General features: G+C 53.6%; 1 protein-coding gene across 3 annotated transcripts in view; it reads left to right on the forward strand.

Annotated features, from left to right (window-relative positions):
* Window positions 1-3,015: 3,015 nt before the first annotated feature.
* The window catches only part of DCAF8 (DDB1 and CUL4 associated factor 8), a 33,530-nt gene continuing 20,195 nt past the window's right edge, over window positions 3,016-16,350 (forward strand). The window contains exons 1-6 of one of the 3 annotated variants that reach the window (XM_058821581.1): window positions 3,016-3,168; window positions 4,500-4,532; window positions 9,591-9,660; window positions 10,806-11,140; window positions 13,348-13,653; window positions 15,253-15,393. In XM_058821581.1, the coding sequence (XP_058677564.1) occupies window positions 9,633-9,660; window positions 10,806-11,140; window positions 13,348-13,653; window positions 15,253-15,393 (810 nt within the window). In that variant the 5' untranslated portion in view covers window positions 3,016-3,168; window positions 4,500-4,532; window positions 9,591-9,632. Of the gene's footprint in view, window positions 3,173-4,499; window positions 4,533-9,590; window positions 9,661-10,805; window positions 11,141-13,347; window positions 13,654-15,252; window positions 15,394-16,350 lie in introns of those variants that run through there. The other 2 variants (XM_058821582.1, XM_058821583.1) reach the window with 2 other exon arrangements.

Raw genomic sequence — 16,350 nt, forward strand, 5'->3', positions numbered from 1 at the left:
CGGCTGTGCCTGCTCGGGGACAGTGGGGACATTGTGGGGACAGTGGGGACATTGGGGACATCGGGGACAGTGGGGACATTGTGGGGACAGTGGGGACAGTGGGGACATTGTGGGGACATTGGGGATATTGGGGTCACTGCAGGGACAGTGGGGACATTGGGGACATTGTGGGGACATTGGGGACAGTGGGGACATTGGGGACACTGCGGGGACATTGGGGACATTGGGGACATTGTAGAGATGGGGGGACGCTCCAGGGACATTGGGGAATACTGGGGGGACACTATGGGGACACTATGGGGACACTACGGGGACACTGGGGACCGTATAGGGATGGGGTGACCCTACAATCACAAGGGACCCAAAGTGACCCTACAACAACATTGCACACCCTACAGTGACCCTAAACAGGGGTGACCCTATAACACAGGGGTGACCCCATAACCCCATTGGTGACCCTACAGTGACCCTAAACACGGGTGACCCTACAATAACAGCGGGGTGACCCCATAACCCCATTGGTGACCCTGCAGTGACCCTATAACACAGGGGTGACCCCATAACCCCATTGGTGACCCTACAGTGACCCTAAACACGGGTGACCCCATAACACCACTGGTGACCCTACGATAACACACGAGGTGACCCTGCAGTGACCCTATACACAGGGTGACCCTATAACCTCATTGGTGACCCTACAGTGACCCTAAACACGGATGACCCTACAATAACACTGGGAGTGACCTTATAGTGACCCTATAACCCCTCTGGTGACCCTATAATGACCCCATAACCCCTCTGGTGACCCTATAATGACCCTATAACCCATTGTAACACTATTGGGGACCCCAGGGTGACCCTAAACAGGGATGACCTTACAATAACACTGCAGGTGACCCTATAGTGCCCCTAGAACCCCATTGGTGACCCTACAATGACATTGGGATGACCCACTAATGACCCCATAACCCCCCTGGTGACCCTATAATGACCCTATAACCCATTGTAACACTCTTGGGGACCCCAGGGTGACCCTAAACAGGCGTGACCCTACAATAACACTGCAGGTGACCCTATACTGACCCCCTAACCCATTGGTGACCCTATAATGACCCCATAACCCATTGGTGACCCTATAATGACCCTATAACCCATTGTAACACTATTGGGGACCCCAGGGTGACCCTAAACAGGGGTGACCCTACAATAACACTGCAGGTGACCCTATACCGACCCCATAACCCATTGGTGACCCTATACTGACCCCATAACCCATCTGGTGACCCTATAATGACCCCATAACCCATCTGGTGACCCTATACTGACCCCATAACCCATTGGTGACCCTATAATGACCCTATAACCCATTGTAACACTATTGGGGACCCTAGAGTGACCCTAAACAGGGGTGACCCTACAATAACACTGCAGGTGACCCTGTAGTGCCCCTAGAACCCCATTGGTGACCCTGCAATAACACAGGTGACCCTGCAGTGACCCTATACTACAGGCTGACCCTATAACCCCACTGATGACGCTATAATGACCCCATAACGCCATTGGCCACCATACAGTGACCCTAAAGAGAGGTGACCCTACAATGACATTGGGATGACCCACTAATGACCCCATAACCCCCCTGGTGACCCTATAATGACCCCATAACCCATTGTAACACTCTTGGGGACCCTAGAGTGACCCTAAACAGGCATGACCCTACAACAACACTGCAGGTGACCCTATACTGACCCCATAACCCATTGGTGACCCTATACTGACCCCATAACCCATCGGTGACCCTATAGTGACCCTATAACCCATTGTAACACTATTGGGGACCCCAGGGTGACCCTAAACAGGGGTGACCCTACAATAACACTGCAGGTGACCCTATACCGACCCCATAACCCATTGGTGACCCTATAATGACCCCATAACCCATTGGTGACCCTATAATGACCCCATAACCCATTGGTGACCCTATAGTGACCCTATAACCCATTGTAACACTCTTGGGGACCCTAGAGTGACCCTAAACAGGGGTGACCCTACAATAACACTGCAGGTGACCCTATACTGACCCCCTAACCCATTGGTGACCCTATAATGACCCCATAACCCATTGGTGACCCTATAGTGACCCTATAACCCATTGTAACACTATTGGGCACCCTAGGGTGACCCTAAACAGGGGTGACCCTACAATAACACTGCAGGTGACCCTGTAGTGCCCCTAGAACCCCATTGGTGACCCTGCAATAACACAGGTGACCCTGCAGTGACCCTATACTACAGGCTGACCCTATAACCCCACTGATGACGCTATAATGACCCCATAACGCCATTGGCCACCATACAGTGACCCTAAAGAGAGGTGACCCTACAATGACATTGGGATGACCCACTAATGACCCCATAACCCCCCTGGTGACCCTATAATGACCCCATAACCCATTGTAACACTCTTGGGGACCCTAGAGTGACCCTAAACAGGCATGACCCTACAACAACACTGCAGGTGACCCTATACTGACCCCATAACCCATTGGTGACCCTATACTGACCCCATAACCCATCGGTGACCCTATAGTGACCCTATAACCCATTGTAACACTATTGGGGACCCCAGGGTGACCCTAAACAGGCATGACCCTACAATAACACTGCAGGTGACCCTATACCGACCCCATAACCCATTGGTGACCCTATAATGACCCTATAACCCATTGTAACACTATTGGGGACCCCAGGGTGACCCTAAACAGGGGTGACCCTACAATAACACTGCAGGTGACCCTATACTGACCCCATAACCCATTGGTGACCCTATAATGACCCCATAACCCCACAGCGCCCCTCAATAACGGGGTTGGTGTGTGAGGGGGGGGCGCCGTTCCCATGGCAACGCCCGCCGTGAGGGGGGCGCCGCTCCCGCCGCCATCGCGCAACGGCCGCTGCCGTAAAGCGGCGCCCGCGGTGCCGCAAAAGCGTCGCCCGGTACCGCCAAGCGAGGCGGCGGCGGGGGCGGCGCGTTAAAGATGGCGGCGGCGGGGCCCGGTCCCGGGGCCGGCTCTGGAGCGGCCGGGGGGACCCGCGGCGGCCGCCACTGAGCCCGGCCGCGCCCCCCGGCACCGTCCGGGACCCGCCGGGAGCCTCCGGGACGCTCGGGTCGGTGCGCGGCCTCCGCCGGGCCCGCTGCGGCCGCGGCCCCCGCGGGTTCGGGCCTGTCCCGGCTCCGGGGCGGGATCGCGGGAGGGGCGGGGCGGCCTCGGGGGGGACACCGAGAGTTCGGGGAGGGGATGGGGGAGGCTCTGAGGGAGCCCTGAGGGGGTTTGGGGGGTCCTGGGGGAGCCCTGAGGGGGTTTGGGGGGTCCTGAGGGGGCCCTTGAGGCCTCTGGGGGGGTCCCTTAGGGGAGTCCTTGGGGTTTTTTGGGGCTCCGAGAGGGTTTTGAGGGGATTTTGGGGGTTTTTTGGGGTGTCCTGGGGTGTCCCTTGGAGGTTTTGGGGGGATTTTGGGGGTTTTGGGGGCGCCTTAGGGGAGTCCTTGGGGTTTTTGGGTCTCCTTGGGGGTTTTGAGGGGGATTCTGGGGGATTCCTTGGAGGTTTTGTGGGATCCTTGAGGGTTTTGGGGGGTCCCTGGGCCTTTGGGGGATCCCTTAGAGGGGTCCTTGGTTATTTTGGGGTATCCTGGGGGATCCTTGGAGATTTTGGGGGGATTTTGGGGGGTCCTGAGTCACCCTTGGGGCCTCTGGGGGGGTCCCTTAGGGGATTCCTTGTGGGTTTGGGGGAGCCCCTGAGATTTTTGGGGGATCCTTTCAGATTTTGGGGCGTCCCTGCGCCTTTGGGGGATCCCTTAGAAGGGTACTTTGTTTTTTTGGGGTGTCCTGGGGGGTTCCTTGGAGGTTTTGGGGGGGTCCCTGAGACTTTAAAGGGCCCCTTAAGGGGATCCTTGACTTTTTTGGGGGGCCCTTGAGGCTTTTTGGGGGAGTCCCTGAGACTTTGGGGATCCCCTGAGATTTTTGGGGTCTGGGAATTTTTGGGGTGACCCCCAAGATTTTGGGAGGAGTCTCCGAATATTTTTTGAGGGGGTCCCAGAGGTTTTGTTGGGGTCCCCTGAGATTGAGAGGAGAAAATTTGGGAAAGGTCCTGGAGGTTTTGGGGGAAATCCCTGAAATTTTGGGGTTCCCAGGGATTGGGGAGACCCTAAAAATTTGGGGTTCTCAGGGATGGAGGGAATATTTTTGGGATTGAGGAGTGGGGGTTCCCTCAAAATTTGGGGTCTCCAGACATCGAGGGGGGGGGGATCCCCAAAATTTGGGAATTCCCAAGGATCAGAGGGGTCGCCAAAGATTGGGAAGGTCCCCAAAATTTGGGTTTTTTCAGGAATTTGGGGGGATCCCAGAAATCTGAGGGGGTTCCCCAGGAATTGGGGGGTCCCCAGGGATGGGGGGGGTCCCCAAAATTGGGGGTCCCTGACCTTTGACCCCACGCTCCCCCAGCTCCAGCCCCGCTGTCCCCGGCACCTGGCCCAGGTGAGTGCGTCCGGCTCCCGCAGGGTTTTGGGATTTTTGGGGTTTTGGGGGAATTTTTGGGGTTTCTCCAGGATTTGGGAAACTCCTGAGAATGTTCCTGAGCATCCATGCCGAGGGATTTGGGGATTTCATTCTAAAGGATTTGGGGGCTCCATCCTGAGGGATTTGGGGGCTCCATCCTGAGGGATTTGGGGATTTCATTCCTGAGGATTTGGGGTCTCCACCTGAGGGATTTGGGGGATTTAATCCTAAAGGATTTGGGGGGTCCACCCCAGAGAATTTGGGGTTCCATTCTTGAGAGATTTGGGGATTTCATCTTAAAGGTTTTGGGAATTTCATTGCTGAGGATTTGGGGTTCCATACCAAGGGACTGGGGGTTCTACCCCAGAGGATTTGGGGTTTTCCATTCTTGAGAGATTTGGGGATTTCATCCCGAAGGATTTGGGAATTTCATTCCTGAGGATTTGGGGGCTCCACCTGAGGGATTTGGGGGCTCCACCCCAGAGGATTTGGGGATTTCATCCTAAAGGATTTGGGGGCTCCACCCCAGAGAATTTGGGGTTCCATTCTTGAGAGATTTGGGGATTTCATCCTAAAGGATTTGGAGGCTCCACCTCAGAGAATTTGGGGTTCCATTCTTGAGAGATTTGGGGATTTCATCCTAAAGGATTTGGGGGCTCCATCCTGAGGGATTTGGGGATTTCATCCCGAAGGATTTGGGAATTTCATTCCTGAGGATTTGGGGGCTCCATCCTGAGGGATTTGGGGGCTCCATCCCAAAGGATTTGGGGATTTCATCCTAAAGGATTTGGGGGCTCCATCCCAATGGATTTGGGGTTCCATTCCCGTGGGATTTAGGGGCACCCTCCTGAGGGATTTGGGGGATCCATCCCAGAAGATTTGGGGATTTCATCCTAAAGGATTTGGGGGCTCCACCCCAGAGAATTTGGGGTTCCATTCTTGAGAGATTTGGGGATTTCATCTTAAAGGTTTTGGGAATTTCATTCCTGAGGATTTGGGGGCTCCATCCTGAGGGATTTGGGGATTTCATCCTAAAGGATTTGGGGGGTCCACCCCAGAGAATTTGGGGTTCCATTCTTGAGAGATTTGGGGATTTCATCTTAAAGGTTTTGGGAATTTCATTGCTGAGGATTTGGGGTTCCATACCAAGGGACTGGGGGTTCTACCCCAGAGGATTTGGGGTTTTCCATTCTTGAGAGATTTGGGGATTTCATCCCAAAGGATTTGGGAATTTCATTCCTGAGGATTTGGGGGCTCCACCTGAGGGATTTGGGGGCTCCATCCCAAGGGATTTGGGGATTTCATCCTAAAGGATTTGGGGGCTCCATCCTGAGGGATTGGGGGATTTAATCCTAAAGGATTTGGGGGCTCCACCCCAGAGAATTTGGGGTTTTCCATTCTTGAGAGATTTGGGGATTTCATCCCAAAGGATTTGGGAATTTCATTCCTGAGGGATTTGGGGGCTCCATCCTGAGGGATTGGGGGATTTAATCCTAAAGGATTTGGGGGGTCCACCCCAGAGAATTTGGGGTTCCATTCTTGAGAGATTTGGGGATTTCATCTTAAAGGTTTTGGGAATTTCATTGCTGAGGATTTGGGGTTCCATACCAAGGGACTGGGGGTTCTACCCCAGAGGATTTGGGGTTTTCCATTCTTGAGAGATTTGGGGATTTCATCCCGAAGGATTTGGGAATTTCATTCCTGAGGATTTGGGGTCTCCACCTGAGGGATTTGGGGGCTCCACCCCAGAGGATTTGGGGATTTCATCCTAAAGGATTTGGGGGCTCCACCCCAGAGAATTTGGGGTTCCATTCTTGAGAGATTTGGGGATTTCATCCCGAAGGATTTGGGAATTTAATTCCTGAGGATTTGGGGGCTCCACCTGAGGGATTTGGGGGCTCCATCCCAAGGGATTTGGGGATTTCATCCTAAAGGATTTGGGGATTTTATTCCAAGGGATTTGGGGGATCCATTTAGGAGGATTTGGGGGATCCACCCCAGAGGATTTGGGGGCTCCATCCCAAGGAATTTGGGGGCTCCGTCCCAGAGGATTTGGGGTTTTCATCCCAGAGGATTTGGGGGATTTTATCCTAAAGGATTGAGGGCTCCATCCCAAACTATTTGGGGGCTCCATCCTGAGGGGTTTGGGGGATGCAACCTAAAGGATTTGGGGGATTCATCCCAAAGGATTTGGGGGCTCCATCCCAGTGGACTTGGGGTTCCATTCCTGAGGGATTTGGGGATTTCATCCTAAAGGATTTGGGGGATCCACCCCATAGGATGTAGGGATTTCATCCTAAAGGATTTGGGGTCTCCATCCCAGAGGATTTGTGGGATCCATCCCAAATGATTTGGGCTCCATTCCTGTAGGATTTGGGGGCTCGATCCTGAAGGATTTGGGGATTTCATCCTAAAGGTTTCAGGATTCTACCCCAAGGGATTTGGGATCTCCATCCCAGAGGATTTGTGGTTCCATCCCAAGAGATTTGGGGGATCCATTTAGGAGGATTTTGGGGCTTTATCCCTGAGGATTTGGGGCCCCCCCAGTTTTTCTCCAAGTTTTTCTCCCACTTTATCCCATTTTTTCTCCCAGTTTCTCCCAGTTTGGGGCCAGCAGGAGGCTGGGCAGGGCAGATCCCTCTCCAGAGGCTCTGGAATGCCCTGGGATGTTTTTTTTTTGGGATATTTTTGGGAGCAGCAACGTCAGCCTGAGCCTGTCCAGATGCAGCCTCAGGAATCCCAGGATTTCTGGAACATTCCCTGCAATTCCCACATTTCCCACCCCCCCCCCCTCAGGGTCAGGAGTGGATTTGGGAGCTCCTTCCTGATCCCTCACCTGGGAATGGAGCAAAAAATTCCCGGGATTGGGATTTTTGGAGGCAAAAATGGAGAGGTTTGAGGGGGGGAGGGGGAATTCCAGTGCTGGCCTTTGGGGTTGTTTGGGATTCCAGGGAATTCTGTGGGATTCCAGCAGAATTTCCAGGGAATTCCATGGAATTCCAGGGCTCTGCTCCACGGAAATGGGGGATTTTTGGAGGGCTGGGGGACTGGCACTGCTCTCCTGGAGAGATTCCAGAGGGAATTTTGTGTGGGAATGTGTTTAAAGATGGATCTTTAGAATCCCAAATCCCTCAGGATTGGATTTTCCTGGGATGCCGAGGAGGGTTTGGGTGTCCTGCAGCATTCCCAACTGGATTTTCCATGGAAAATTGGGATTTTTTGTGTGGGAATGTGTTTAAAGATGGATCTGTAGAATCCCAAATCCTCAGGATTGGATTTTTTCCTGGGATGCTGAGGAGGGTTTGGGTGTCCTGCAGCATTCCAAGGTGGATTTTCCGTGGAAAAATGGGATTTTTTGTGTGGGAATGTGTTTAAAGATGGATCTTTAGAATCCCAAATCCCTTGGGATTGGATTTTCCTGGGATGCTGAGGAGGGTTTGGGTGTCCTGCAGCATTCCCAACTGGATTTTCCATGGAAAATTGGGATTTTTTGTGTGGGAATGTGTTTAAAGATGGATCTGTAGAATCCCAAATCCTCAGGATTGGATTTTTTCCTGGGATGCTGAGGAGGGTTTGGGTGTCCTGCAGCATTCCAAGGTGGATTTTCCGTGGAAAAATGGGATTTTTTGTGTGGGAATGTGTTTAAAGATGGATCTTTAGAATCCCAAATCCCTCGGGATTGGATTTTCCTGGGATGCTGAGGAGGGTTTGGGTGTCCTGCAGCATTCCCAACTGGATTTTCCATGGAAAATTGGGATTTTTTGTGTGGGAATGTGTTTAAAGATGGATCTGTAGAATCCCAAATCCTCAGGATTGGATTTTTTCCTGGGATGCTGAGGAGGGTTTGGGTGTCCTGCAGCATTCCAAGGTGGTTTTTCCATGGAAAAATGGGATTTTTTGTGTGGGAATGTGTTTAAAGATGGATCTTTAGAATCCCAAATCCCTTGGGATTGGATTTTCCTGGGATGCTGAGGAGGGTTTGGGTGTCCTGCAGCATTCCCAACTGGATTTTCCGTGGAAAATTGGGATTTTTTGTGTGGGAATGTGTTTAAAGATGGATCTTTAGAATCCCAAATCCCTCAGGATTGGATTTTCCTGGGATGCCGAGGAGGGTTTGGGTGTCCTGCAGCATTCCCAACTGGTTTTTCCATGGAAAATTGGGATTTTGGGGACAGCCCAGCCAGGGTTTGGGTGTCCTGCAGCATTCCAAGGTGGTTTTTCCATGGAAAAATGGGATTTTTTGTGTGGGAATGTGTTTAAAGATGGATCTTTAGAATCCCAAATCCCTTGGGATTGGATTTTCCTGGGATGCTGAGGAGGGTTTGGGTGTCCTGCAGCATTCCCAACTGGATTTTCCATGGAAAATTGGGATTTTGGGAACAGCCCAGCCAGGGTTTGGGTGTCCTGCAGCATTCCAGGTGGTTTTCCCATGGAAAATTGGGATTTGGGGAGTGCCTGCTTTGCTGGGGTGGGTTGGGGACATGGGGACATCCCGTGGTGGCCGTGGCACGGCCACTCCAGCTCTGTGTCATGGTGTCCCCATGTCCCCCTGTCCCTGTGTCATCGTGTCCCCCTGTCCCCCATATCTCCGTGCCCCTCTTGTCCTGGCTTCCCCATGTCCCTGTGTCCCCCTGTCCCCAATGTCCCCGGTGTCCCCATGTCCCTCTCTTCCCATATTCCTCTGTCCCCATATCCCCAATGTCCCCCTGTCCCTGTGTCCCTCTGTCCCCACGTCCTCTCATGTCCCCAATGTCCCCATGTCCCCCTGTCCCTGTGTCATCGTGTCCCCCTGTCCCCCATATCTCTGTGTCCCTCTTGTCCTGGCTTCCTCATGTCCCTGTGTCCCCCTGTCCCCAATGTCCCCATGTCCCTCTCTGTCCCCATATCCCCAATGTCCCCCTGTCCCTGTGTCCCCCCGTCCCCACGTCCTCTCGTGTCCCCAGTGTCCCCTGTCCCCGTGTCCTCTCATGTCCCCAATGTCCCCTGTCCCCACGTCCTCTCATGTCCCCAATGTCCCCTGTCCCCGTGTCCCCACAGGGATTCCCGTGGGAGGCGGTGACGTCGGACAAGGGCGGCGGCATGGACGGCAGGACGGACATTGTCAACGGTGAGGGGACAGCTTGGGGACAGCTGGGGTGGCAGTGGAGCTGGCAGGGTGACAGTGACAGCCAGGGGACAGCAGGGGTGGCAGGGTGACAGTGATGGAGATGCGCTGGCAGCGATGGTGACAGCGAGGGTGGCAGCAGAGGTGACAGTGAGGGTGCCAGGGTGGCAACAATGGTGGCAAAGTGACTGTGGTGGTGACAGTGATGGTGACAAAGTGACTGTGGTGGCGACAGGATGGTGCCAGGGTGTCAGTGCAGGTGCCAGCCACGGTGCCACCACACTGTCCCCATGTCCCCAGGCAGCCTGTCCAGCAGCCCTGAGGACACATCAGCTGAGGAGGGCCGGTGTCACTGCAATGTCCCCATGTCCCCATGGCAGTGTGACACAGGTGGCACTGTGCTGTCCCCATGGTGACTCCCTGGTGTCCCCCTGTCCCCTGGCAGCCTGTCCAGCAGCCGTGAGGACACGTCAGCCGAGGAGGGCCGGTGTCACTGTGATACCCCCATGTCCTCATGTCAATGTGACACTGGTGTCACTGCGATGTTCCCTTTTCCCAGGCAGTATGATGACACTGGTGACCCTGGTGACAGTGTCCCCGTGTCCCTGTCCCCAGGCAGCCTGTCCAGCAGCCCCGAGGACATGTCAGCCGAGGAGAGCCAGTGTCAGTGTGTTGTCCCCATGGTGTCACTGCGATGTTCCCTTTTCCCAGGCAGTGTGGTGACACAGGTGACACTGGTGACAGTGTCCCCGTGTCCCCTGTCCCCAGGCAGCCTGTCCAGCAGCCCTGAGGACATGTCAGCCAAGGAGAGTCAGTGTCACTGTGCTGTCCCCATGGTGTCACTGTGCTGTCCCCCTATCCCCAGGCAGCCTGTCCAGCAGCCCTGAGTATATGTCAGCCGAGGAGGGCCAGTGTCAGTGTGTTGTCCCCTTGGTGTCACTGCGATGTCAGTGTGGTGACACAGGTGACACTGGTGACAGTGTCCCCATGTCCCCTGTCCCCAGGCAGCCTGTCCAGCAGCCCTGAGGACATGTCAGCTGAGGAGGGCCGTGCTGTCCCCATGGTGTCACTGCGATGTTCCCTGTTCCCAGGCAGTATGATGACACTGGTGACCCTGGTGACAGTGTCCCCGTGTCCCCTGTCCCCAGGCAGCCTGTCCAGCAGCCCTGAGGACATGTCAGCCGAGGAGGGCCGCGAGACGTCCTCGGGGATCGAGGTGGAGGCGTCCGACCTGAGCCTGAGCCTGACGGGCGACGACGCCGGGGCCGCGCGGGGCCGCGCCAGCGACAGCGACAGCTCCGGGGACAAGGACAGCGACAGCATGGACGACACCGGCCACTACTCCATCCCCGAGGAGCCCCGGCACGACGAGGACGAGGAGGAGGAGGAGGAGGAAGAGCCCCGTGCCCGGCGCAGGGCCCCCCGCAAGCGGCCGCCCCACGAGCGCGACTCGTCCGACGAGGAGCAGGCGCTGGAGGACTGGGTGGCTGCTGCTTCTGGCACTTACAGGGGGCTGGGGGGCAAAGAGGTTTAAAAGAGGTTTAAAAGAGGTTTAAAAGAGGTGTTTAATGAGGTTTTTAATGAGGTTTTTGTTGAGGTTTTTATTGAGGTTTTAAGTGAGGTTTTAGAGGATTTTATTCTATTATCAGTAGCGAGGAATAGTGAGACACGAGATGTAAAATCGGGTGGCTGCTGCTTCTGGTACTTACACAGAGGCTGGGGGGAAACAGGGGTGAAAAAGGTTTAAAAGAGGTTTAAAATGAGGTTTTAAGAGAGGTTTTAACTGAGGTTTTAACTGAGGTTTTAGAGGATTTTATTCTATTATCAGTAGCGAGGAATAGTGAGACATGAGATGTAAAATCGGGTGGCTGCTGCTTCTGGTACTTACACAGAGGCTGGGGGGAAACGGGTGAAAAAGGTTTAAAAGAGGTTTAAAATGAGGTTTTTGTTGAGGTTTTAGGTGAGGTTTTAGAGGATTTTATTATCAGTAGTGAGGAATAGTGAGACATGAGATGTAAAATCGGGTGGCTGCTGCTTCTGGCACTTAAAGGGGGCTGGGGAGCAAAGAGGTTTAAAAGAGGTTTTTAATGAGGTTTTTAATGAGGTTTTTATTGAGGTTTTAGGTGAGGTTTTAGAGGATTTTATTCTATTATCAGTAGCGAGGAATAGTGAGACACGAGATGTAAAATTGGGTGGCTGCTGCTTCTGGCACTTACTGAGGGGCTCTGGGGGGCAAAGAGGCTTTAAAAAGGTTTTAAAAGAGGTTTTAAATGGGGTTTTAAAAGAGATTTTAACCAAGGGTTTAAAAGCTTTTATTCTATCATCAGTAGCGACAAATGGTGAGACGCAGGAGATGTAAAACTGGGTGGCTGCTGGTTTTCTCCATAAAACTGAGAAAGTTTTCACACTTGATTGTGGAAGGTCACCCTACAATAGCATTGGAGTGACCCTACAGTGACCCTAAACATGGGTGACCCTACAATAACTTTGGTTTTCCCTAAAAACTGAGAAAGTTTTCCCACTTTTTTATGGAAGAAGCAGATAAAACTGCCTTATCACCAACAGCTAACCCCTTTAACAGATGAATAAATTAATTAATGCACCCCCGTGTCCCCAGGTGGCCTCAGAGACATGGGTGCTGCTGTGGCCGCCATCTTGAGTGACCCTACATTAACTTTGGTTTTCTCTAAAAACTGAGAAAGTTTTCCCACTTTATTATGGAAGAAACATAAAACTGCCTAATCACCAGCAGCTCACCCCTTTAACAGAGGAATAGATTAATTAATGAACACCTGTGTCCCCCCAGATGGCCTTGGACACATGGGCGTTACTGTGGCCACCATCTTGGGTGACCCTACAGTAACTTTGGTTTTCCCTAAAAACTGAGAAAGTTTTCCCACTTTTTTATGGAAGAAGCAGATAAAACTGCCTTATCACCAACAGCTAACCCCTTTAACAGATGAATAAATTAATTAATGCACCCCCGTGTCCCCAGGTGGCCTCAGAGACATGGGTGCTGCTGTGGCCGCCATCTTGGGTGACCCTACAATAACTTTGGTTTTCTCTAAAAACTGAGCAAGTTCTTACACTTTATTATGGAAAATGATCCTATATAATCAATGAACTGATTAATTAATGCACACCCCTATGTCCCAGGTGGCCTCGGAGACATGGGCACTGCCGCGGCCGCCATCTTGGGTGACCCTACAATAACTTTGGTTTTCTCTAAAAACTGAGAAAGTTTTCCCACTTTATTATGGAAGAAACATAAAACTGCCTAATCACCAGCAGCTCACCCCTTTAACAGAGGAATAGATTAATTAATGCACCTCTGTGTCCCCAGGTGGCCTCGGAGCTGTGGGCGAGAGTGTGGCAGCCATCTTGGGTGACCCTACATTAACTTTGGTTTACTCTAAAAACTGAGAAAGTTTTCCCAGTTTATTATGGCAGAAACAGATAAAACTGCCTTATCACCAACAGCTAACCCCTTTAACAGATGAATAAATTAATTAATGCATCCCCGTGTCCCCAGGTGGCCTCAGAGACATGGGTGCTGCTGTGGCCGCCATCTTGGGTGACCCTACATTAACTTTGGTTTTCTCTAAAAACTGAGGAAGTTTTTCCACTTTACTATGGAAGGTGATCCTGTGTAATCAAGAATTGATTAATTAACACACCCCTGTGTCCCAGGTGGCCTCGGAGACGTGGGCCCTGCCGCGGCCGCGCTGGCGGGCGATCCCGGCGCTGCGGCAGCGCCAGCTGGGCGGCTGCTCGCGTTTCGTGGCGCAGGCCTGCGGCGCCCGGCTCTTTGTGCAGAAATTCCGGCTGCAGCACGGCCTGGAGGGGCACACGGGCTGCGTGAACACGCTGCACTTCAACCAGAGGGGCACCCGCCTGGCCAGCGGCAGCGACGACCTCAAGGTGCTGGTGTGGGACTGGCTGAGGCGCCGGCCCGTGCTGCAGTTCGACAGCGGGCACAAGAGCAACGTCTTCCAGGTGGGCATGGTGTGGGGATGGTGTAGGGTGAGGTTTTGGGGTGGGCATGGGCTGGGGTGGGGTTTTGGGGTGGAATCCCAAAGGACTGGCTGTGTCACTGGCCCGTGCTGTAGTTCGACAGCGTGCACAAGAGCAACGTCTTCCAGGTGGGCATGGTGGGGTTTTGGGGTGGGCATGGGCTGGGGTGGGGTTTTGGGGTGGGATGGTGTTTTGGGGTGGAATCCCAAAGGACTGGCTGTGGCACCAGCCCGTGCTGCAGTTCGACAGCGGGCACAAGAGCAACGTCTTCCAGGTGCTCATGGTGGGGTTTTGGGGTGGGATCCCAAACAGGGTTTGTTGGCTGGATGGGTTTCCTGAAGTTCATGGATGTATCATAAAATTTGTCAGGTTGGGGTAGGAGAGGGTCCCAGGAAAATGTCACCTGGGCAAGAGGATGCTTGGGAAAGGATCTGGGAACAGATCCCCAGATGCCACAGATTGACCCCCAAATCCTGCAGATTGATGCCCCAGATCCCACAGATGTGCCCTAAAATTTATCATCCTAAAGGATCCCTCTTTGGGGTGGGAGAGGATCCCAGGAAAATGTCACCTGGGCCAGGGAATTGCTGGGAAAGGTGTCCGTGGAGTGAAGGGACATGGGGGCAGTTTGGGTGGGGTTTTGGGGTGGGATCCCAAAGGACTGGCTGTGGCACCAGCCAGTGCTGCAGTTGACAGCGGGCACAAGAGCAATGTCTTCCAGGTGGGCATGGGCTGGGCATGGCGTGGGGATTGGGTTTTGGGGTGGGATCCTAAAGGGAGGAGCCCAGGATGTGTTATCTGGATGGGTTTCCCAAAGTTTGTGGGTGTTGGTTTAGGTGCGTTCAAAAATTCATCGTTCTAAGGGTTCTTTGTTGGGGTGGGAGAGGGTCCCAGAAAATCCCAAAAGGGTGTCTCAGGATCCATCATCTCAGTGGGTTTCCCAAGGTTTGTGGGTGTTTGTTTAGGTGTTCTAAAATTTGTTGTTCTGAGGGTGTTTGGGGTGGGAGAGGGCCCCAGGAAGAGCTCAATTGGGAAAGGGAATGCTTAGAAAAGAAGCTGGGAACAGGTCCCCAGATCCCACAGACTGACCCCCAGATCCCACAGATTGACCCCCAAATCCTGCAGATCGATGCCCCAAATCCCACAGATGTGCCCTAAAATTCATCATCCTAAAGGGTCCCTGTTTGGGGTGGGAGAGGGTCCCTGGAACGGCTGACCTGGGCCAGGGAATGCTTGGGAAAGGATCTGGGAACAGATCCCTAAATCCCACAGTTTGATGCCCCAGTTCCTGAGAGAACTTGGGAGGATCTCTGGGAGATTTTGGGGTGATTCCCAGGAGAGTGTTTGGGATGATTCCTGAGAGAATTTGGGATGATCCCTGGGAGATTTTGGGATGATTCCCAGGGGAGAGTTTGGGATGATTCCCAAGAGAACTGGTACAACTCCCAGAACAATTCCACCAATTCCCCCCATCCCTTTCCCCTCCCACCTCCTCTGCGATTCCCCCTTTCCTTCCCCTCTCCCCCCACCACCCCCCTGTCCCTTTTTCCCACTTTTTCCCAATTTTTCCCCATTTTCCAGGCCAAGTTCCTGCCCAACAGCGGTGACTCCACGCTGGCCATGTGTGCCCGGGACGGGCAGGTGCGCGTGGCCGAGCTCTCGGCCACCCAGTGCTGCCGCAGCACCAAGCGCGTGGCCCAGCACAAGGGGGCTTCCCACAAGGTGAGGGGGGATTTGGGATTCCCAAATCCCGGGATTTGGGGTGCTTGGGAATGGGGGAACACAGTGGGAATTGGGTGGGAGCAATGGTGGGAGCAGGGGATGTCACCACAGAGGTGACAGAGCTGTCACAGCACCGAGCCCTTCACAAGGGGGCTTCCCACAAGGTGAGGGCGATCCCAGCAATGCCAAATCCCGGGATTTGGGGTGCTTGGGATTTAGGAATTGCAAATCCCTGGATTTGGGGTGGCTGGGAATGGGGGAGCACAGTGGGAATTGGGTGGGAGCAGGGGATGTCACCTCCCAGTGACACTCAGTGCTGCCGCAGCACCAAGCACGTGGCCCAGCACAAGGGGGCTTCCCACAAGGTGAGGGGGGCTTGGGATTCCCAAATACTGGGATTTGGGGTGTGTGGGATTTGGGAATGCCAAATCCTGGGATTTGGGGTACTTGGGAATGGGGAAATGGGCTGGGAATGGTGTGGGGATGTCACCACCCAGTGCTGCCGCAGCACCAAGCGCGTGGCCCAGCACAGGGGGGCTTCCCAATAGGTGGGGGGGGGGGTTTGGGATTCCCAAATCCCAGGATTTGGGGTGCCTGGGGTGCTTGGGATTTGGGAAAGGCAAATCTCGGGATTTGGGGTGCCTGGGAATAGGGGCACGCAGTGGGAATGGGGTGGGAGCAGGAGATGCCACCACAAAGGTGACAGAGCTGTCACAGCACCGAGCCCAGCACAAGGGGGTTTCCCACAAGGTGAGGGGGATCCCAGGAATGCCAAATCCTTGGAATGTCAAATCTTGGGAGTGGCAAATCCTGGGAATGCCAAATCCCAGGATTTGGGGTGCCTGGGAATGGGGGAACCCAGTGGGAATGGTGGGGGCATCACTTGGGACATCACCACACAGGTGAGGAGGGTGGGTTTAGCCACTCAGCTACATTGAAATCCAGAAATTTTGTGAT

The sequence above is a fragment of the Ammospiza caudacuta genome, chromosome 30, assembly GCF_027887145.1.
Source record: "Ammospiza caudacuta isolate bAmmCau1 chromosome 30, bAmmCau1.pri, whole genome shotgun sequence".
Classification (NCBI taxonomy): Eukaryota; Metazoa; Chordata; class Aves; order Passeriformes; family Passerellidae; genus Ammospiza; species Ammospiza caudacuta.